At 36.4% G+C, this 22,769-nt stretch overlaps 2 protein-coding genes across 2 annotated transcripts; one reads left to right on the top strand and one right to left on the bottom strand.

Moving 5' to 3' along the window:
* The first annotated feature begins 649 nt into the window (after window positions 1-649).
* LOC143621287 (pentatricopeptide repeat-containing protein At2g20710, mitochondrial-like) lies at window positions 650-2,933 on the top strand. Its single transcript, XM_077092760.1, has 2 exons — window positions 650-919; window positions 1,728-2,933. The coding sequence occupies exons 1-2, from the start codon at window positions 650-652 to the stop codon at window positions 2,883-2,885; spliced, it is 1,428 nt and encodes a 475-aa protein (XP_076948875.1). The 3' UTR covers window positions 2,886-2,933.
* A 3,192-nt stretch (window positions 2,934-6,125) lies between these two features.
* Window positions 6,126-8,050, bottom strand: LOC143621286 (E3 ubiquitin-protein ligase RMA1H1-like). Its single transcript, XM_077092759.1, has 2 exons — window positions 8,032-8,050; window positions 6,126-6,813 (listed from the first exon to the last, which is right to left on the bottom strand). Exon 2 carries the CDS (start codon window positions 6,784-6,786, stop codon window positions 6,127-6,129), a length of 660 nt encoding a protein of 219 aa, XP_076948874.1. The 5' UTR covers window positions 6,787-6,813; window positions 8,032-8,050; the 3' UTR covers window position 6,126.
* Between the last annotated feature and the right edge of the window lie 14,719 nt (window positions 8,051-22,769).

Below are 22,769 nucleotides of genomic sequence, written 5' to 3'. Positions count from 1 at the left end.
GAGCCCCCACTAAGGCCTAGGAAAAAGCCATACGACAACTATGAGGAATGTTTTTAACATTCGTGATAGGAAGAGTGAAGACATGCTCAAGGAGAGCTACATCCACCCCCACCCTTCCCACCGCGACAAATTCCCTGCCAACATGTGGCTTCGCAATCCCCACTATAAACTCCTCCACATCTCCCGTGACACACTTGTACCAGACCGACCCGTCATCATGGTGGCACCCCCGACGGAGAGCATGTAACTCCATACACGACCCACACACCCACTTACACGAGACCTTTAAAGCCTCACCAAACGAAATAAACAAATCCAAATTAAACATAAAAAAACAATTATTCAATGTTGGAGTTTTTTTAGGGTTTATATGAATCATAAACTAACGCAAATTCAACTGAGAAAAATATACATTGTTGCACAATAATGATGTTAAATAAAGAATTTTGATGAAAAATAGGATGTTAAAAAACCCATTCTTCTATTATATAGATGGATTAACTCACTTTTGAAAAAAAAAAAAAAAAGGGGGGGGGGACAACTTAGCAAACTGAAAGGCCGAAATGTGTAAATACGGAGATCATAAACCCCCAAAGCATAAACCCTAAATTTTGAAACCTCTTTCAGATCAATCAATTGAATTGAATTCATGATGATGATGATGATGGCGTTAGTTCTATCCCTTAAGCCGTCGTCAATTAACCGTGTATCCTCCACAATAAGTAGGGTTTTGTTTTACTCTACGGAAAGCAGCAGTGACAATCTGTACCGGAGGATTTCACCGGTGGGTGATCCCAACGTGTCCGTGATACCCATACTCGATCAGTGGGAGAAAGAAGGTAAAGCCGTCGTATTTAGTCAGCTCATTGTCATCATCAAAAGCCTCCGCAAGTTCAATCGATACACCCACGCCCTCCAGGTCACCTTCTTTTCTTTTTACTTTCGGTTGCTCGGTCGTCGGTTTTCAAACACTAACCAACGCTTCTTCGGTTTACGGTTTTCCCATTTCGCTTCAAACTTTAAAAAATGGCCAGATTTATGAATTTAATTCTACTTTTTTTTGTTAGTTTATATTTTATTTGATTATATGCATTTGACCTAAAAATGTTTGGGTTAAAGTTAAATTATTTATTACATTGTTATAAATTACTTAAAAGTTTAAAATCGAAACCGAACAGAAAGGTTGGTTTTTACAAAAATATAAAATCAAACCCCTGGTGCTGGTATTGGTTTCCAGATAGTGTTTATTATAGATTATTTGGATGGCTGAAGCTTTTGGTTTAATTATTTTAACATCTTAACCGATCAAATGTTGATTATTATTATTATTATGGGTAATCATTTATGTTTGTGACCTATAACTAGAAAAATGAAAAGTGTGCATTGTATATATTATTTAGGGCAAAGTTCATTTCATACCAAATGCAACTTTTATTTTGTCAAGAGGGACTCTAATTGAGTGACAGATGACATTATGCTGAGTATAATATACTAAACTGATTGGTAATAGTAATAATGTATTATGAAACATACCAGTTGCTATATAAAGAAGTTGTAATTCTTTCATATTGAAAATGGGTACTTAAATTTAGAGTCTTTTGAGTTTTTGTACATTATAGCTGTTACAATCAAATCTGTTGTGAGAAGAATTCTGGCTTTCAGCTGCAAGGCATCTTTAAAAGATAAACTAAACACTTTCTATCTTTCTTGATCATAAACTGTACCAGCTGTCAGAATGGATGGCTAAGAAAAAGGGCAAATTATCATCCGCAGGCGTTGCAGTTCATTTGGATTTAGTATCAAGAGTTCAAGGGGTAGAACAAGCAGAAAACTATTTCAATACGGTTCCAGACAATGTCAAGAGTCTCCAAGTGTACGGTGCACTTCTTAACTGTTATGCAACCACAAAGTCAACTGAAAAAGCAGAAGCCCTTGCAGAGAAAATGAAGCAAATGGGCATGATGACAACCCTTTCTTACAACTCGATGATCAATTTATACAACAAAACTGGAGATTATGAAAAGCTAGACAAAATCTATCAAGAAATGACAGAAACGGGTGTTTCGTGTGATAAACCAACTTTCTATCTTCGACTAAGTGCGTGCGCGACTTCTTCTGATCTTGAACAAATGGAAAAGATTCTTAAACACATGGAAGATAATTCCAGCATTGGGGTTGATTGGAATGCTTACACTATCGTGTCCGGTGGGTATATTAAATCCGGTTTAAATGATAAAGCATTTGAAGTGCTGCAAAAATCGGAAAAATATATAAAAGGCAACTCGAAAGGGGCAGCTTGGGAAATTCTCATTGGGAAGTATGCTTCTATTGGTAAAAAAGATGACGTGTATCGCATATGGAATTTATACAAAACCTCGTGGAGTAAGGTGTATAACCGCGGTTATAGTGCTATAGTCAACGCATTAGTGAGATTAGACAACATTGGTGGAGCCGAGAAACTATTGACCGAATGGGAATCTGCAAAGTTGTCTTTTGACTTTAGGATCCCTAATATGTTGATTAGGGCTTATTGCACAAAGGGTGATTTGGTCAAAGCTGAAGCTTATGTTGACAGGCTTGTAGGTATGGGGAAACAACCCCCTGCAAGCACGTGGGTTTTGTTGGCGAGTGCATATGCAAAAGGCGAGGAGATGGAGAAAGCGGTTGAGATGTTGAAGAAGTGTGTTGCTGCTGAAGATATGCGCGGTTGCAGGTTGGATCAAGATGTTTTTACAACGTGTGTTGAGTATTTAAAAGGGAATGGTGAGTTGAAGATGGTGGAGGAGGTTGAGAAAGTTTTTAAGGATAGAGTTCGGGTTCCACGGGTCTCGGATGTGGAGTCTTTTGATGATGAAGCTGAAGAGTCGGAGTCGTTGATGAAGTGATAACAGGTTGTGTTTTAGATTTGTTTCTTGCTTATTAAGGTGGTATTTGTTGATGGTTTTGTATTTTCATGTTACTTTTTTTTTTCTAAGAAATGTGAGTCCCTTAAATTATATTCTTTGGCTCACTTTTAGATTTCTGTATTTGAACTTAAATATTAATATTGTTTAAGGTTTTCAAAGCATCAAAGTGGTCATCTATGCACCTTAATTAGTTATTTTGCCTATTTATTGCAATTTGGAATTTGATTATTGATGTCAGAATTATTATTTTTTAAGTTTATCCATATAATAAGAATTTATACGAACATATATTTGGTTTATTGCAATTCGCTAGTATCCGTACCTAGTCAAATTATCCCTACTTAAATCTCCAGATAGAGCATAGTTGTGTAACTTTTATAGGAATTAATAATAATTTCCAACTTTTAGAAGTTAAGAGTGTTTGTAAGACTTCACTTCACTTCACGTAGTGGTTAAATAATGAAACGCTAAAAGGTGATCTGTCATGTGGCTTCCAACTAAATCCTATAACTCCATTACAGAGTATTGGAGCTAGGCGCTAAGTCCCATTTCTGCCAAGCTCATAGCGACGTTAATATTGTAGAGTCTTATCAATACAGGAATGCTGGTGTAATATTTTATGGGATTTAAAGGGTAATTCAGTAAAAAAAACAAAAATCTTTTACCATATATGTAACCTTCACATATTTTTAAATACATTCTCTCATAATCCACTCTTTAGTTCTTTTATATTTTATAAAAAAATGAATTTATATGCAGGGAATGCTCAAAAAGCGAGAAACTTTCGGCTCGTGTTCAACATAATGGATTTTTACTCGAGTTTAGAAAGGTTCAACAAATAGATATCGATTTTGCTTTTCTTGAAAAAGACTTATCTTACTTACCACCCGAATATCGTGCTATATTTGGCAAAGGAAGAACGAAATTCGTGATAAATATCATGCCAACAAGTAGTCTTAAAAAGAACGTTTTAGTATCTTTCTTTTTATTTCAAGTATCCTTTGGTTATTTTTCTTTAAATTTCAAGTATCGTTTGTTCTTTTCCTTAATTCAAGTATTTTTGTTATTAAAATTATTGAATAATAAAATATGAAGGAAATAACAAAATGGTTGAGTAACGAACGTGATTAACTAAACAATTAGTTAAAACTACTAGTCTACTACACATAGTCTAAGAGTTAAATGTAAAATGCAGAGATTTTTTACAATGCTTTCAGAAATTAGCAGACTAAATTATTAATTTTTGACCTGTTTAAATAGATCCATTTTTGAATATTTGACCTATATTGACTAATTCATTATTTAATTATCTCAATAAATTTCAAGACAATTAATCAAATATGACTGTTTAAAAAATATAAAATATTAACCAATTATAGTTCTTGTTTCTTCAAATACGGTATAATCTTTATAATTGCACCCGTGTTAGGGCATCCATAGTGGGATAACTATACCTTATAATTGCACCCGTGTTAGGGCATCCGTAGTGGGATAACGCCCCTTGGCAACTTAGCCAAATAATTTCCGGCACACCGTTGTAGGTTGCCATTTTTGTGCGGGTGGGTGGGGGCATACAACGAGTGTGGGGGCAAGGGAGCGTTTGCTTGTTTGTGTAATTGTGTATATGATTAAGCGGACTAATAATGTTTTTTTCTGTACGGTTAAATGTTACGGTCTAAGTCTATAGAGATTGAACCATTGACCTCCTATACTGCACCATAACGGCATAACCACCTTACCACCCCACCAAAGCTATTTTATAAATGGCAACGGACAATAACTACCCTCCATGTCTCATTTATTTTATAAATAAATAAATTAAATAAAATCGGAACATACGGAAATCATTACACACTTTATGATAAAGACCGATTCGAGATGGTCAATCTCTCGATACACCCGTAGAGGGGGTTAAGCTCTAAAAACAGGAGAGAAGAAGAGAACAATGTTTTGGAACAATTTTCTAATATTTTTCTTATTCTTTTTCTCAAACTATTATTACAATTTAGAGGAAAATCAAAGACATAATAATAGGAAAAGATAAACAATAAGGAAACATAATTTGACTATAATAAGAAAACTAAATGAAAGATAAACTTAAATAATAATAATAATAATAATAATAATAATAATAATAATAAACTTATTAATATAATAGGATCGTATCACTTTAGTAGTTCGGATTAGTAAACCCCACTAACCTACGTGATGGAACGTTTTCACTTTTCTAGTGAAACCATTACGGATACTCTTATCGCACACTAAATCATAACAGTGATGATGAAGGGCCTATTTACTTAGAATTGACTGGAAAGTTAGTGGTCTTAGGCCTCAAACAACTTGTAAACCTTAGTAGCTAGCGCCCAAAAATATTAGTTTAAACAAACCATATGCGTAATTAACTCTTAACCTTGGTTGGCATTCTAACTTCTAAACAAAAGATAAAGGTTTTTGATTAAATCTGAGTCAAAGTTGGAGTGCACACAAGGTGAAAACAACACAGAGGATGATTCTAGAACGCTGTACACCTGTTCAAGGAAATTAACGCACTTACCTTTCATGAGTCTAGTCTATTATTTACTTATTTAGTTTCTAAATTACAAGACAATAAATTGTCCTTGTTTTTTTTCAAATATGGTAGAAGCCTCATATTGCACGCATGATCACTTAAATGACAAGAACCAAACCACCCCGTACTATATACCAAGTAGTATTATTAATTTGTTAAAAATTACCCATAAATAAATTTCTTACTGATTCATTTAGTGTCTATATAGTTTTATCACCCAAAACAGCCAGAAATATAAAAACTACAAATTAGTGAAGCACTAGAGTAGCGACAAACAAAAATATAAAAATTTATGGTTACCCGTATATTTTGGGTAAACGAATATAATAGTGAAGTCAAGTATCACCAAATACTGTACGCACAATACTATCAATAACTAGAAATCAATTGTCATATGAAAGCGATAAACTACCAATTTGATAATAAACAAGAAAGAAACCTCCACACAAATTTCTTTAAAATGTTCTAAGAACACCATAAACAAACTCCGGATTAATGAGTTCGAAATATCAACGTTCACAAGTAGGTACATTTATATATATACGCTAATCGACCACCAAAGGTTGCGAAACCAGTCAACCAGAAGTCAGGCTATCATCCAAACTTACAATTATACACAAGACAAAGGTAAACACAAACAAAAAGGGGTTTTCAGAATAAAAGAAGACACAAAATTATACAACAAAGTAAGAAAAAACAAATCCGGCTCAATGACCTATCAGCCTGCATAGCTTGCCTTCGTGCCCGTTGAGTACTTATCCCCGCTAAGTTATACGAATTCGGGTACGTGAATAAAGTCGAGTGCGAATTACCAAATATCCTCTCGTAAACAATGTCTCCAAGTATACCAGTTGTCGGACTAGTAGGACTAATCATATTCGTCATAGGCCGATGATTAACCTGCTGAGCTGGCACATTACATCTGGGACTTGCAGGCCTACGCGGGATGCTGATGTCATCTTTCTCATCAGATACCGGTTCTGCAGTCTGGCCACGGCCGTATAATGGAATTAAAGTCTTTTGCGAGACTTCGCTTTTGCAAACGGAACACTGCACGGTTTTCGGGTGTTCAGGCGGGTTCTTTTGGTGGTGGATCCATTTGTAAATGCAGGGCCAGCAGTAGAGGTGCCCACATAATGTCACCACTGGATCGTTGACTGTGTCCAGACATATGTTACAGTAAAACCCGCCTGCAGGACTGTTTTCGGATGCGTCAATGGATTCACTTGAAGATTTCCACTTGTTTAAACCATCATCATCTTCTTTGTTAAAGTAATTTTGTGACAATGAACCTTGAAGATAACGCTCCATCGCCGTTTGATTATAAACTAATGGTGTCTGAAACACATAATAAAAGAAGATTACTATTTTAATACATTAGGCCAAACAAATCATGAGTAGTACACAGATGTATGTTATGTGGTCATGTGAAGCAAAAAGAGTGATTATTGTACTATTGCTTAGTAGATAAGGTTTTTGCTTGCCATTGATATTAAAAATAAGGATAAGGTTGCCACCAAACCTAATTGTGACAATACTGAACAAATTCTTTTTATTTTAACTTCAAGGGACATCAATAATTTATACAATCATTATAGAGCCCACACTGAAAAATACCCCTCACTTTTTTGCACTTTAACAGTGTTTGGATTGTTTTAAGTGATCAGCAGAAGCATTTTGAGTAGTGGTGTAAACAAGCAAGCCGTTTGTTAGCTACTCAAGATTAGGTTGCTAAAAAGCTAGAATCGAGCCAAGCTTATACAACCTCGAGCCCGAGCCTAAAAATAAGCTTGTTTGGTAAACCAACCTGAGCTTTACTTATCGAGCTCAAGCCAACTCGCAAGCCTAAATGAGCCAAGCTGCTTGCAAGCCACTCAATATCGGCTCGCTAAAAAGATCAAATCGAGCCAGAGGCTTAAACAAGCTCAAGCCCGGGCCTTAAATTAAGCTTGTTTGGTAAACTAGCCTAAGCTTCAGTTATAAAGCTCGAGCCACTCGCAAGCCTAAACGAGCATGCTATTTATATGATTTTATTTAATATATATTATTTAATAACTAATGTTATGCGTAAAATTATGCTAAAAGTAAGTAAATGTGCGCTAAAAGTAATTATAAAAATATACGAATTAGCTATGAATTATTAATAAACGAGTCAAGCTCGAGCTTGAAAAACTAATCATGAGCGGAGCTCAAGCTCTCTATAAGTAGGACAAGCCTAGTCGATATCGGGGCCAGCCTGCATCTTTCCATTCAGGTTTGTTGCTTTGAAATTAAGAAACCTGAATGGAATGAGGTAAACATAAAGACTGAAGTTTATATTAATCATATAACTCCAGCACCAAAAGAGAACAAAATGATCAAAAATCACAATCATCATCGTAAATTCGGTGCAAATTGTTATATTTCCAAATAACTAGGATCGGAATTTGAGAATCGGAAAGCAAAATAATATTAGGGTTTCGATCTAAATCAGCGTTTTTGAACTATAATCAGAAATTAAACCACCGCATAGAATTGAAATTGAAATTGAAATTAAATATAAAGGAGTAAAGTTACCTAATTTCGGAGAATTGAAGATGTGTTTTTGTTGGTTGATTTATGAACAAGGAAGGTAACGCATACGTGTGGGGATTCACATTCAGAGATGCAAATTTAATTCATTTGGAAACTATATATATAAAGACAGACATGCCCAAATAAATTAATTAATATTAATTCATTCTACTCCTCACGTTTTAAAAACATATAATAAATAAATTAATCATTGCAAAACTAATTCGTGTTAGGGGCAAAAAGGTGTTTTTTCTTTGGAGGATAGATGTAGATTTCGGTTATAAGTTATTACACCCTTAAGTTGTTAGGGGATTAGGTTCGTTTGTTCTTTTGATTGTGTTTGTTTTGGTGTCTCGTCTTTTTGGACGTGTTGGTGTATGTCCTGGTGGGTTTAGCGGCTCGCTAGATTTTATTTGAATGAAGTTTTTTTTGTTGGTTAAAAAAAGGGGCTTTCTTTTTTTTTTTTTAGTTTAATTTAATCTAACTAAAAGTAGGAGTGTGGGGATTGATTCGCTTTGGTTATTGATCTATAAAAACAATCGGTTTTTGATTAGTTTGTTTGATTTATTTGATTAATTTTTTGGCTTATGGTTCGGTTGATAACCAAAATCATATATGGGCTAAATATTTACTTAGAAATACATGAAATGAATATATAAATACATAAGATTAGATATAAAATATGTGAAATGAAGATATAAAAGCTAGAAATATATGAAATTATTAATGATTCAATTTGGTTCGATTTGGTTTGTTCCGGTTAACCGTTGGTACAAAAAATAACCGATTGTCGGTTAACGGTTTAGTTATATTTTTGTTCGTTTCATCGGTTTTCGGTTTGGCTCGGTAAATGGTTCGGTTATTGCTATCCGATTTGAAACGTTGACAAACTTGAGAACCCTTGATAAAAGCTTTCACCTGTTCCTTGAGGCCGACCCACCAAAATGTTTGCTTGACCTTTGTTAGTGTTTTAAGAAAACCGAAATGGCTTCCCTAAGGTAACGCATGGCATAGGTTCAAAACATCTATAATATATATAAACGAAACCACAAAAATCCTATGTGGTGGCTCTCCATTTTTTTGGAGTCACCAGATTTGCTTGATTTTTATATGAAGGTTTCTCATGCATTTGACCCGAATTCACGGGTATGGTCTCATCAAATCCAGATATTTCTTAAACGAGTTATAACGTCTCATTAAATTAAAACTAATCTCACCAAATATTTGATATATATAAAAATCCTACAAAGTAGAGACATACTAAAATTTAACATTTGATTTATTTAAAAAAAGATCTATATTATTTATAATTAAAAAACCAATTTTATAGTAAAAAAAAATAAATGGGTATTGGGTCTCAACAAACCCATATAGCTTTTAAACCGGGTTATAACATCTCATTTATTTGTAAAACAATTTATTATCAAACCATAAGTATATTATTAACTTTCATACAATAAAAAAATACAAATTCAAAAAATAAATAAATACTAGAAATAAATAATATAAAACAAACCTCGTAATACGGTAGATAATGTTGGCCCAGACGGATCAAACAATCGAATCAAACAAACTTATCAAATCAACGAACACGAGATATTGGGGTAACGACCCTCGACTCTTTTCATATAATCAAACGAACATACCAAACGAACTTCACGAACTTATCAAACGTACATGGAGATGAGACTCCTTGACTCTCTCTTGATTCTCTCTCAACTCTCACCAATAAAACTAATAATCTAGACCCTATATATAGACTCACTAAACTTTCTCTACAATACATACCTTTCCTAAACCTACTACAATTCAAATAACTAAATTATAACTTAACAATATAAACCCTTAACTTTACTGATAATTCAAGATTAATCCTTCATTCACCCCCTTAATCTTGAATTGTTCATCTCTTTTGTACCACCAAGGTCTTGAATTCCCAATAGTACTCTCATCTCTTCAATTTTAATCATTGATTCATCTTTAACCTTTCTTTTTAAGTGTTTGTAACAAACTTGTTTAACAAGTTCTTCACGCTCATCGTTCAAACCATCCACACTGATCTCACATACCACTTCATTCTCCACATTCTTCTTTTTCACTTTTCTTTTCATTCTTTGCTCATCAAAACTTACAGATGGGCTATTCATTCCTTCTTTATCAGACCCTACTAGGCCTTCCATTGTAACATTTCTTATCAACCTTTCATTCGGTTATGAGTTTTCATCAACAAATGCTCGATTGTTGACTTTCACACACACTTCTAAATCTACAGACTTGTTACCTGCACCATTCCTTTCATTCAATTCCATAACCTTTCTCTCATCATCATCACTAGCAGATTTCTTGCTTCCTTTCTGCTCACTTATCTTATCAATTTTCTCATCTTCAAGGTTGTTTGAGTCATAAAAACATACCTTAAGATTCTTCATCTTCTCTTCTTTTTCTTCTGAAGAAATTCTTTCTTTTTCTTCATTCAACATTTCTTTTCCTTCACTCTCTAAAACAGCTTGCAAAGCTTCTTCTATCTCTGCAGCTTCCCGAGCTTCATTATTACGTGCTTGTTCTTCTTGAACAATAACATCCAATCTTTTCTTCTCAACGATTTTATCCAATCTTTCTTTCTTAGCGGCTTCTTGAGCTGCTTTTTCGTCTTCTTCCTTTCGTACATAATCAAATCCGAGAAATCGAATCTTCAAAGCACGCCATACTTCCTTAGCATTCATGAGTATGCCAACTTGTATCAAGATGTCTTCCGGTAGGGTTTGACATATGCACCCTAATGCCGTGTACATCTTCCTTTCATTTATAGTCACACGGATTGTAAGTTCAATAATGTCCCAAAAACCATACTCTTTCAGAAACCCCTCCATCTTGATCGACCATACTTTGTAGTTTGATTTCGTCAATACTGGAAGTCCTCCACTTATCATAGTGTCTTTCCTATCTTTATTTTCTCCTTGGTTGTTTCGATAGTTTTTTTTAATTATATTTAACACTTTCTGTTCTTAACTCCTGTGAGTCTTAGCTCACACCTTTCACTATCCAAAGAAACTTCTTACTTCTCCTTCAGGAACAAGAAACAATTTGTTTGTTGTATGTTACACCTCCACCACAAATTAATTATTTGCTAGGCAATTTAACAAATTAATTGTGATGTCGGTTTGTGCTTCTTTCGATCAAATTAATTGAAACATCAAACGTAGCACCTTAAAAATTAAGATTTCCAGCCACAAATTATGGTGAATAAGACAAAAAAAAACCACTAATACAAACCAATATCAAACCAACGATCTCAACTTCTCGGACACGACGCGGCTTCGAAAAACTTCTAAATCGATCAAACAACCTGGTGTGTAATGAGCCTAAGCTCTGATACCAATTGTTGGCCCAGACGGATCAAACAATCGAATGAAACAAACTTATCAAACCAACGAACACGAGATATTGGGGTAATGACCCTCGACTCTTTTCATATAATCAAACGAACATACCAAACGAACTTCACGAACTTATCAAACGTACATGGAGATGAGACTCTTTGACTCTCTCTTGATTCTCTCTCAACTCTCACCAATAAAACTAATAATCTAGACCCTATATATAGACTCACTAAACTTGCTCTACAAGACATACCTTTCCTAAACCTAATACAATTCAAATAACTAAATTATAACTTAACAATATAAACCCTTAACTTTACTAATAATTCAAGATTAATCCTTCAGATAAAAACTAGTTATCTAATAAAGCTGAAGCGGGGCTTAACAAAATCCCCCTTTTCGAAGCCAAACTCCATCACGTAAAACCAAATCTTACTGACCCATGTGCCCCGAATCATAAAATAAATGTTGATAATAAGGGTGAGTTAGTACCTCTTGCTGGATATCTTTCCAAATTGTAGTACACGGGTGCGAAATGGCCATGAATTGGAACCCGAGAAGTCTTGAAAGTGTGTCGGCACCTTTATTAATTAGAAACGCCCTTCTTGTACTCAAGAGTATAATCAAACCCCAAGAGTTTGGGAAGCCACCGAGCTTGGGCCTACTAAAATGGACAAAACATGTAAACCAGGCATGACCAACGATTCCCTAACCCCCTTTATTTCCTCACAAACAAACAAACTGTTAAAACAAATCCCACATGCAGCATTACAGCAAGTTGAATGGGCTGCAAGCATGGGGCATGAGTTCTTTGCACTCTATTCGTCCATGGGCTTGTCGGGCTTAGCGGGTTCATAACACTAATCCACGTACTTATCCTTTTGATTAGGGCTGTTCACGAGCCGAACCGAGCGAAGGCTTGCTCGTTGCTTGGCTCGTTTACAACTGAACCGAACCGAACGGCTGAAATTCGAACCGAGCGAAAACCGAAACGAGCCAATATTGAATCGAGCATTTTTCGATCAAACATCAAGCGATTTTAGCATTATTTATTTCTTTTTCACTTCAAAATTTTCAATAAGAAACAATTTGAAGGATGTAAATAATATATTATATAAATAAATTAGTAGTTTTTAGACAAGCATGTAATATATTGTAAATTTTTATTAAAAATAAGTTTGAAGTGAGATATAATGATCATGTAAACAAACTTCTAGTAGTTTAAAAAACTTGAAGCGAACAAATAAAACTATAAAATTGACGGACTATGAAAAATTTAATGAGGTAAAAATAATTGTAAGCTTATATTTATGTGTTTTGTATATATATTAATATATTTGTTCATATATAATTATATATAAACTAAATTAAAATATTCGAGCCGAACCGAACCGAGCAGACCTTTGCTCGTTGATTGGCTCATTTACAAACCAAACCGAGCAAAGAGGCTCATTTTCAATCGAGCGAAAAAACGAGCGAGCATTTTCCAAGCTATTTTCGAGCGAGCGACGAGCGGCTTAATTGGCCCTACTTTTGATCCGGAAACAGTACTACTTGACAAGCCTGCAAATTATGTGACTTCTAGCATGCTCAAATATATTGTTTCTTTTTCTATATCCATTTCTAGACCTTGTCCGCTACCAAACTGTTCCTTTTCAGACACCACTTGATAAAATTTAAACAAAAGCAACATTGTTAAAAGGAACAGTATATACTTTGTATACCATGTAATAAATATATTGTAAAAGTTACTTTTATATTTGTTTTTTTATAAAGTTAACTTTGATGTATGTAGACACACGTTACATATCTATATTAATAGTACATTTTAGGAGTTTGTATCAAGAAACAGCTTTTATTTTAATAAATATCATTTGAGGGTGTATTGATACCGAACTAATTACCACACACGCGGGTTCAATACCACTAGTTTTACCGAGCATGATATATTTTGAAATAAAAATGACTCTTAGACCAGCTGTTTATATGCTTTACACTAAAAGTGGTGCTATTTCATGTCCAATAACATGGTCGAGCTTCTCTTCCCAAAGAAACAAAGAAAAAATAAAAGCCATATCTTTTTGGTAAGATTTTTTATCCACTCGAAGTTGTGTGATACTAAATCACGCTCACTCTTTTTAATTTTCTTTTATAAGATAGGATTTAGCTTCTCACGTTGAGTTAGTATTATAAGTTAGGATTAGGTTCAAATATATGAATTATGATATTTGTAGGAAGGGTATAAGAATTATAACCAATTGATCTTTAGAATTGGAGAGTTAAGATTAATTTGAGGGATAAAAAAAATGAATGGAAGGGCAACTAATATCTCAAAAAAAATAAGTTTTTTATACATTTGTAAATATATTTTTTTAATTACACCAAGAAATCAAGTGTTTTCTCTATGTTTAACACGAGTTTGAAACTGCTATAACTGTTGGGAAAAACTACCACCTAGCCACGAACGGGAAATAAAAATGCCGAATTAATCTTCGTTTAGTTAAACTTTTTCCCGACCCGAATAAACTAATGAGGATGCAAACAAATAAGGTATACTAAATGTAAATAGGACACAATAATTTTAGCGTGGAAAACCTCTCAATGCGAGAGTAAAAACCACGGGACTACTAGAGTCGCTTCAAATCCACTATCACCAATAATGAGCAATACAAAAGTTCTTCTCTATATAAAACTAAAGGCATACACAAATCATCATATACTTGGTACAAACAATCTTCAAATATATGGAATCAAACTATAAAATAAACGAGTAAGAGGTATCACCAACGAGAGAATAAATCGATCTATGGCACGTCTCTTGTCTTCACAAACACCAAAGAATTGGAGCACACAACCTTGTCTCTTCTCTGTTTGAATTCGGCAGCAGCAATGTCATAAAAAAAACCCAAACTCTTTTAGTATGTATTTGTTGCTTGTGCGATGACGGATGAATATATATTTTCACCACAAACAACATAACAATTTATATGCATTTCATGTTTCTTGTCCAAGAAGTCAAGCCCACAAAAAACCTATCACAACTTCATATGGTCTCACATCATGGGTCACAGCCCATCAACAACCGACACAAATAATTTTTTTTCCTTTTCTTTAATACTATATAATAATAATAGTAATAAATCCTATGAAGGTTAAAATTGTTGTCGGGTTTTCTCATGGGCAAAAATATCCCAACAAATCTCCCCCTTTTGCTTTTGTCTATGAAAAAGAACTCGCCACCCCGGCGAGTGAGCAACAAATCTTCAACTTCTCATTTTCCAAAGTTTTGGTCAACATATCGGAACAATTATCATCGGTATGAACTTTATCAAGTTCAAACAACTTGTCTTCAATAGCATCTCTAATCTAATAATACCTCACATCAATATGTTTTGTTCTCTTATGAAACATGGAATTCTTAGCAAGGTGAATAGCACTTTGATTATCACAAAGAACCACGTAGCGTTGTTGCATAAAGTCAAGCTCTTGCATAAATCTTTTCAACTACAATAATTCTTTGCATGCTTCTGTTGCTGCCATATACTCTGCTCCGGTAGTAGACAAAGCAACACACGTTGCAGTCTTGACTGCCATGACACGGCTCCCCCTGCAAATAACATCAAATATCCAGAAGTGGATTTCATGTTGTCCTTATTTCCTGCCATATCAATTTCCGTGTAACCAATAAGCATCGGCTCCCCATTTCCAAATGTTATACCCAATTTGGAAGTACCTCGTAAATATCTAAGTATCCACTTAACTGCTTTCCAATGCTTCCTACCCGGATTTGACAAGAACCGACTAACAACACCAACTGCATGGGCAATGTCAGGCCTTGCACATACCATTGCATACATCAAGCTTCCAACCACTGATGCATATAGAACACCATCCATCTCTTCAATCTCTCTCTCAGAAGTAGGACAATCTTTTTCAGTTAACTAAAAGTTGGGAGTAAGAGGTGTACTAACCACATTAACTTTAGACATCTTGAATCTGCTAAGCACCTTTTCAATATATTGCTCTTGTGGCATGTGAAACTTCTTTGAAGCTCTATCTATAGTAATCCGAATTCCAATAATATTCTTAGCTGGCCCCAAGTCTTTCATAGAAAACGACTTGCTTAACTTTTTCTTCATCTGGACAATTCTTTCTGCATTCTTGCCAACAATCAACATATCATCAACATAAAGAAATAAAATGATGAAATCATCATCACCAAACCTCTTAAAGAAAACACAATGGTCAGACGCAGTCTTTCGGTAGCCTTGCTTCCCCATAACTGACTCAAACTTCTTGTACCACTGTCTCGGTGCTTGCTTCAACCCATAAAGACTTTTATGAAGTTACAAACATAATCTTCTTTACCTTTAACCTGAAAACCTTCAGGTTGCTCCATATAGATTTCTTTATCCAGATCAACATGAAGGAATGTTGTCTTGACATCCATTTGCTCAACCTCAAGATCAAGACGAGCTGCTAAACCAAGGATCACCCTGATGGAACTCATCTTCACAACTGGAGAAAAAATCTCATCAAAATCAATACCTTAGCTTTGACTGAAACCTTTGACCACCAATCTTGCCTTGTATCTAGGCCATGAGGTATGTTCTTCAGTCTTTAATTTGTAGACCCACTTGTTCTTCAAAGCTCTTTTGCCTTTATGCAACTTCACCAACTCAAAGGTATTGTTCTCATACAAGGAATTCATCTCATCTTGCATGGCTTCAACCCATTCTCTTTTATGCTTATGTTCCACGGCCTCTTTATAATACTCGGGCTCTCCCCCATCAGTTAGTAATACGTACTCACCAGTAGAATAACGAGTAGAAGGTTGGCGGTCTCTCGTAGACCACCTGAGTGGGATAAATGCAGGCATATCTACTGGTAACTCGGGATGAATATCCTCATTTAACTCTACCTGCTCTTGATTATCAACATTATCGGTACCATGTTATTCGTCATTTTGAATACCATCTTCGTGATATGGCTTAGAATGCTGAGTAGGAATAGGATCCAAATCAATGAGATCATCAGTGTACTGAGGAACTACCTGTGTCTTCTCAATATCTTTCAAACTCTCGTCTTCCACAAACACAACATCACGATTTCTTACAAGCTTCTTTAAAACCGGATCATATAGCCTGTATCCAAACTCATCTTGCTCATAACCAAGGAATATACACTGTCTGGACTTCACATCAAGCTTTGATCTTTCATCTTTTGGAATATGCACAAATTCTTTGCATCCAAAGACCCGCAAATGATGATATGAAACATCTTTGCCACTCCAAACCCTGTCTGGAACGTCATTATGCAAAGGAATACAAGGAGTAAGATTAATAACATGTACCGCTGTATTTAAAGCTTCTCCCCAAAAGGAATTAGGCAACCCTGCATGTGAGAGCAAGCACTTAAACCTTTCAACCAATGTTCTGTTCATCCGTTCTGCTAAACCATTCAACTGTGGTGTCTTAGGAGGTGGCCCTTGGTGCCGAATACCTTTCTCTCTACAATAAGCATTAAAAGGACCAATGTATTAACATTTGTACGAATACACTTGAGCTTCTTCCCAGTCTGTCTCTCAACTAAAACATGAAACTGCTTAAACACATGAAAAACTTGATCTTTAGACTTTAAAGTATAAACGCATACCTTCCTTGAATGATCGTCTATAATGTGACAAAATATAAGCAGCCCCCAAGTGTTCTAGTCTTCATAGGACCGAATACGTCTGAATGCACCAAGTCAAGTATACTTTCTTTTCTATGAGGCGGATGACTATGAAAAGAAACTCACTTTTGCTTACCATTCATACAATGAGAACACTTCTTCGAATGAAAATATTTCACACAGGACAATGCATCTTTCTTCAATAAAATAGACATCCCCTTTTCACTCATGTGAGCAAGTCTCTTATGCCACATATCGGTCACATCGGAATTCATCAATGATTTAACCGAGTCTATGGAAATATTGGATGTGCCATGTATAACTTTGACGTTCTTTCACCAATTTCCACGATCAACGAACCACGAGTTTCCAAATTCCACCACCAAAGGTACCGTGAAACCATCATCATCTAATGTGCCTGCAGACATCAAATTAAGTCTAATATCCGGAACATGTTTTACATTCTGTAAAACCAATTCCATCCCAGTATCAAACTTCAAGCAAACATCCCCAACACCAACGATCTTTGATAGTCCATTATTACCCATCTTGACATTCCCAAAATCACCAGGATTATAAGACAAATAAAAATCCCTTTGTGATGTTACATGACAAGTTGTAAGGCCCCGAACCCGGTAGCCCTACTTTAGCGTCGGATTTACTCATAAACACAGTCCTTCAAATCAGAGTTTATTAAAACTTTTCGCGGAATATAAAACATCAATCATGTGTTACAAAACATTAAATCTTTTCTTTGATACCATAACACAAAACTTTATATTCAAAACATTTTTACTTCTTTCTTCAGATGCCAGCCGTTCAATCCATGCCATGCGTCATCCTCTTGCTAGCTCTGTAATCGGCTTACCTGCGTGCATACTAAAAGTCAGCTACGCTGAGTGAGTTCTAGTTAATCAGGCAACATACAATCTATTCTCATATATTACTTCCCGTATCCGAAGACACATATTACTACCTTAACCTTGTATAAATATCCATAGGATGATCGTCACGTAATATCTATTAAAAGAACCATTACCATTACCCTACCATATATAATTTCCATAGGAGGAACACTATACTATCCATAGAAGGAACACTTTACTATCCATAAAAGGAACACTATATCTTCCATAAAAGGAACACTATACCTTCCATAAAAGGAACACTATACTTTATTATTTAATATCCATGTAAGGAGCTAGTCACTTCCCTTGACGATACGTGCAATATCCGAAGATCGTTCACGTACCGTCAAGCAATCAATCGTATCAATCACATATACCATACACGGCATACACATAAAATTATATCCTTTCGTTCATACTTTCTTACTTTCTTTTGTATTATCTTACTTTCATATCTTACGTTATAAAGAGCGTTACGCCCTACATTCCTAGAGTATTACTAGGGCTCGGTACCCTTTTCGTAACCATACAACCATACGTTATCATTTCTTTCTTCTATTATCTCTATCATGTTCATACACATAAACATACATAACATACTTACCTTATTCTTAGCGCTGCAACCTGACAGTACGTGCAATATCCGAAGATCGTTCACGTACCATCAAGCAATCATTCATATATTTCACATTATCCATATAAGGCATACACTTATCTCTTAGGATAAGTGTATTAACAAACATATTGAGTATGCACACAGCCCCGAAAACGTAACACATAAATGGGGCTAGAAACTCACCTGAATTCTGCTTCTTTTTCTGATAGCTGTAAATCCCTTCCTTAACTGAGCTCGGCTGACTGTACAAGTTACACGTATCAATACTCGTCTGATCTAATCTGGTGGCCTAGTATTAGCTTACTTAACTTATCTCTTTTTAATTTATTTTCTAATCAAACTTAGCTCTAGGCGAAGTTAACCTTAGGCGAACTTAGCTGTAGGCGAAGTTGTCATCAGGCGAACTTGGCTTTAGGCGAAGTTAAACCTCAGGCGAACTTAGCTTCAGGCGAAGTTAAACCTTAGGCGAACTTGGCTTCAGGCGAAGTTAAACCTTAGGCGAACTTGGCTTCAGGCGAAGTTATCATCAAGCGAACTTAATTTTATAGCGAAGTTGCCATCAGGCGAACTTAGCTTGCAGGCGAAGTTCATCAGGCGAACTTAGCTTGCAGGCGAAGTTCGTCGCGTTGAAGGCGAAGTTGCCCAGATGAAGGCGAAGTTGCCCAGACAGCCGCTGTTCGGTTTCTTTCCAGCATTTCGAGCGATTTTAACACCCTTGCTATGGTTCAATATCACCCACTACGCTTCCCGACCATCTTCGGTCGCTTATACACTAAAAAGCTTGGATCTTTAAACCTTAAAGGCCAAGAATCATACATTTTTGAGCTTGTTGGATCTCGTTAACCTGCTAGCACACTAATCTCTTTCTCTCGGACCTGCCCGATTCTTCCCTTGGCTCGGCCCGGTTTTGGCGAAGTTAGTGTGTGGTGTGTGTGTGTGTGTTAGGGAGTTTGGTGAAAAATGAAAGATATTTTGGGTTTAGGGGATATTTATACCCCTGAAATCCCATGGACCTAAGGCCCATTCTCATTTAACCCATCTCTATTAATTCGAGTCCATAACCCACGTCCATTACCCGACACTAGCCCGACCCATACCAACTCCCATTCTTTTATTTAGTTCCTGATAATCCGAGTAAACTTTCCCTCTATTATTAAGTAATATAATTAATATTATCTTGAAATTTCGGGATGTTACAAGTCTTCCCTCCTTAAAGAGGTTTCGTCCCCGAAACCTAACTTATTCCCTATAAAAGGAAAACTTCTTATATTTACACGCTTTATTGAATCGCCTTCGTTTTCTGAGTTACCCTTCTTACTTCCGACTTTGCAGTTATCGAATGGTGGTCATGTGTATTAGCTATTTAAGGTAGCTTGCCCATGAGGCCCTCAATGTACCAAGTCTCGTTTCGATCTTTAAGAGGCTTTGTCTTAAATCGTATTAATGCTAAAACCTAAGTCGACACTCTATCACAACACGTCAATTTATCATGACTAACATGCATTCAGACAATTCTTACCATAATTAATAAACACCAGTCAAAATTTCAACATAAATCAACACGCATCGAGTCATCAATAAGTTACACATAGATTTAATACTTATGGCTAGCATCTAGCCTTCTTGAATGTTTTCTCTAAGCATACGGAGGAATCTGTTAAACCTCAAGCACTCTTCTCTCCTTCATGTCCCCCCTTTGGCTTCTTACAATCCCTTGCTAGGTGCCCACGTCCTCCACAGTTGTGACACCTATGGTAATCATTACATTCCCAAGAGGAATGTCCTGCTCTTCCACACCTATAGCAAACACCTAATCCCTTTCTGCACTCTCCGGGGTGTCTCTTCCCACATTTTTCACAAGTAGTGAACCCCTCTTGCCTTGCCTTCTTTTTGCGTGGATCCACCTCATTGGCTTCCTTTGGTTCTGGGGTTGGGTTCTTTTTCTTCGTTTCCATCTTCTCCCCTTCACAGTTGGCAAGGTCCTCATAAATCATCTCGGCCAATTCCACGGCCGAGTCAAATGTTGCGGGCTTACTAGACTTAACCAAAGTGCGAACATTCCGTGGAAGTCCCCTTACGTAACACTTGATCCTTTTAGCTTCGGTGTTCACCATGTCAGGTACCAACCTAGACATGCGGTTGAATTCAGTAGTATACTCCCGTTGCGTCATCCCTCCCGCTTTCAAATTCAGAAACTTCATCTCCACTCTTTCAACTTCTGTATCAGCGCAGAACCTCTTCATCACCATGTCCTTTAGGTCATTCCAGCTCATCGCCTTGATCTCTTCACGGGTCTTCCTCTGCTCCACACTCTCCCACCAATACATAGCCTCATCTTCAAAAGACTGAGTGGCATAACCGACAGCTTGGTCAGGACGGCACTCGCTAATGCGGATAACCTTATCCATGGCGGTTATCCACTGAAGAGTAGCGATTGCGTCTCCTAAACCAGTCAGCTTAGGCGGGTCACAACCTTTGAAGGACTTATAGTTGCAACCGCCTCGGCCCCTCTTCCTATCATCATCTTTCACAGACTTTACCTCACTCGAGTCACCCCTTTCCCTCTCGTCATCCTTTCTATTATTACCACCTGCCCCTTCAACGGTTCGTTCACGGCTTCCAGCAGATCCTTCGGGATTCAGGTTCTTCACAGCAGCAACTACAGCTTGAACAATGGCTGCTTGAACTGCAGGGCTAAGTTGAACTTCTTCGCTGTTGTTCTGGTCTCTTCCAGCGGCGCTCCCTTCATCTTCGGTGTGGGAAGCTTCTTCTACCGAGGGTTGCCGGACAAGACGAGGCCTGCCACGACGTCCAGTGCGACCCCCAGTTCCCACAACTTCTCCAGCTCCAGCTTCTCCAGCTCCAGCCATCAGTATTCTTAAAGGGACAACACAAACATCATCACTCAAGGAACTATTTAGTACAAGGATAGCAATGCTAACAGGTAATAACAGTGGCCAGCTGTGACTAGCTGATCACGTTGCTTTCCGTGTCCTATTCGCTTCCCTTTATGAGTCTATTTGTGCTGGTTCTACTTATGCAGTTAGTCAAATCAAACAATCAATTACTTCTATCCTTATCGTTCACGTATCTTTCTTTCTCATTAACATATATCATTTAATCATACACCCTACCTTTACTGATTTTTGCTTGAGCGACACATGGCATTCTTGAACTGGCATCTTCTTTCTTTTCTTACTTAAATCCCATTCTCTGTTCGAGTCTAAGCATGTAGGATGCTTAAATCTCTCGAACTTATGCTCTGATACCAACTTGTAAGGCCCCGAACCCGGTAGCCCTACTTTAGCGTCGGATTTACTCATAAACACAGTCCTTCAAATCAGAGTTTATTAAAACTTTTCGCGGAATATAAAACATCAATCATTTGTTACAAAACATTAAATCTTTTCTTTGATACCATAACACAAAACTTTATATTCAAAACATTTTTACTTCTTTCTTCAGATGCCAGCCGTTCAATCCATGCCATGCGTCATCCTCTTGCTAGCTCTGTAATCGGCTTACCTGCGTGCATACTAAAAGTCAGCTACGCTGAGTGAGTTCTAGTTAATCAGGCAACATACAATCTATTCTCATATATTACTTCCCGTATCCGAAGACACATATTACTACCTTAACCTTGTATAAATATCCATAGGAGGATCGTCACGTAATATCTATTAAAAGAACCATTACCATTACCCTACCATATATAATTTCCATAGGAGGAACACTATACTATCCATAGAAGGAACACTTTACTATCCATAAAAGGAACACTATACCTTCCATAAAAGGAACACTATATCTTCCATAAAAGGAACACTATACCTTCCATAAAAGGATCACTATACATTCCATAAAAGGAACACTATACCTTCCATAAAAGGAACACTATACTTTATTATTTAATATCCATGTAAGGAGCTAGTCACTTCCCTTGACGATACGTGCAATATCCGAAGATCGTTCACGTACCGTCAAGCAATCAATCGTATCGATCACATATACCATACACGGTATACACATAAAATTATATCCTTTCGTTCATACTTTCTTACTTTCTTTTGTATTATCTTACTTTCATATCTTACGTTATAAAGAGTATTACGCCCTACATTCCTCGAGTATTACTAGGGCTCGGTACCCTTTTCGTAACCATAC

This window comes from Bidens hawaiensis, unplaced genomic scaffold, assembly GCF_021521415.1.
Source record: "Bidens hawaiensis isolate Kalapana, Puna unplaced genomic scaffold, B.hawaiensis_p1.1 tig00002825_1, whole genome shotgun sequence".
Classification (NCBI taxonomy): Eukaryota; Viridiplantae; Streptophyta; class Magnoliopsida; order Asterales; family Asteraceae; genus Bidens; species Bidens hawaiensis.
This window is presented reverse-complemented; position numbering and strand designations above follow the sequence as displayed.

Coding starts and splice junctions, on each gene's coding strand:
- LOC143621287 (XM_077092760.1), top strand. CDS start 650: ATGATGATGATGATGATGGCGTTAGTTCTATCCCTTAAGCCGTCGTCA. Junction 920..1,727: donor GATACACCCACGCCCTCCAG/GTCACCTTCTTT, acceptor AAACTGTACCAG/CTGTCAGAATGGATGGCTAA.
- LOC143621286 (XM_077092759.1), bottom strand. CDS start 6,786: ATGGAGCGTTATCTTCAAGGTTCATTGTCACAAAATTACTTTAACAAA.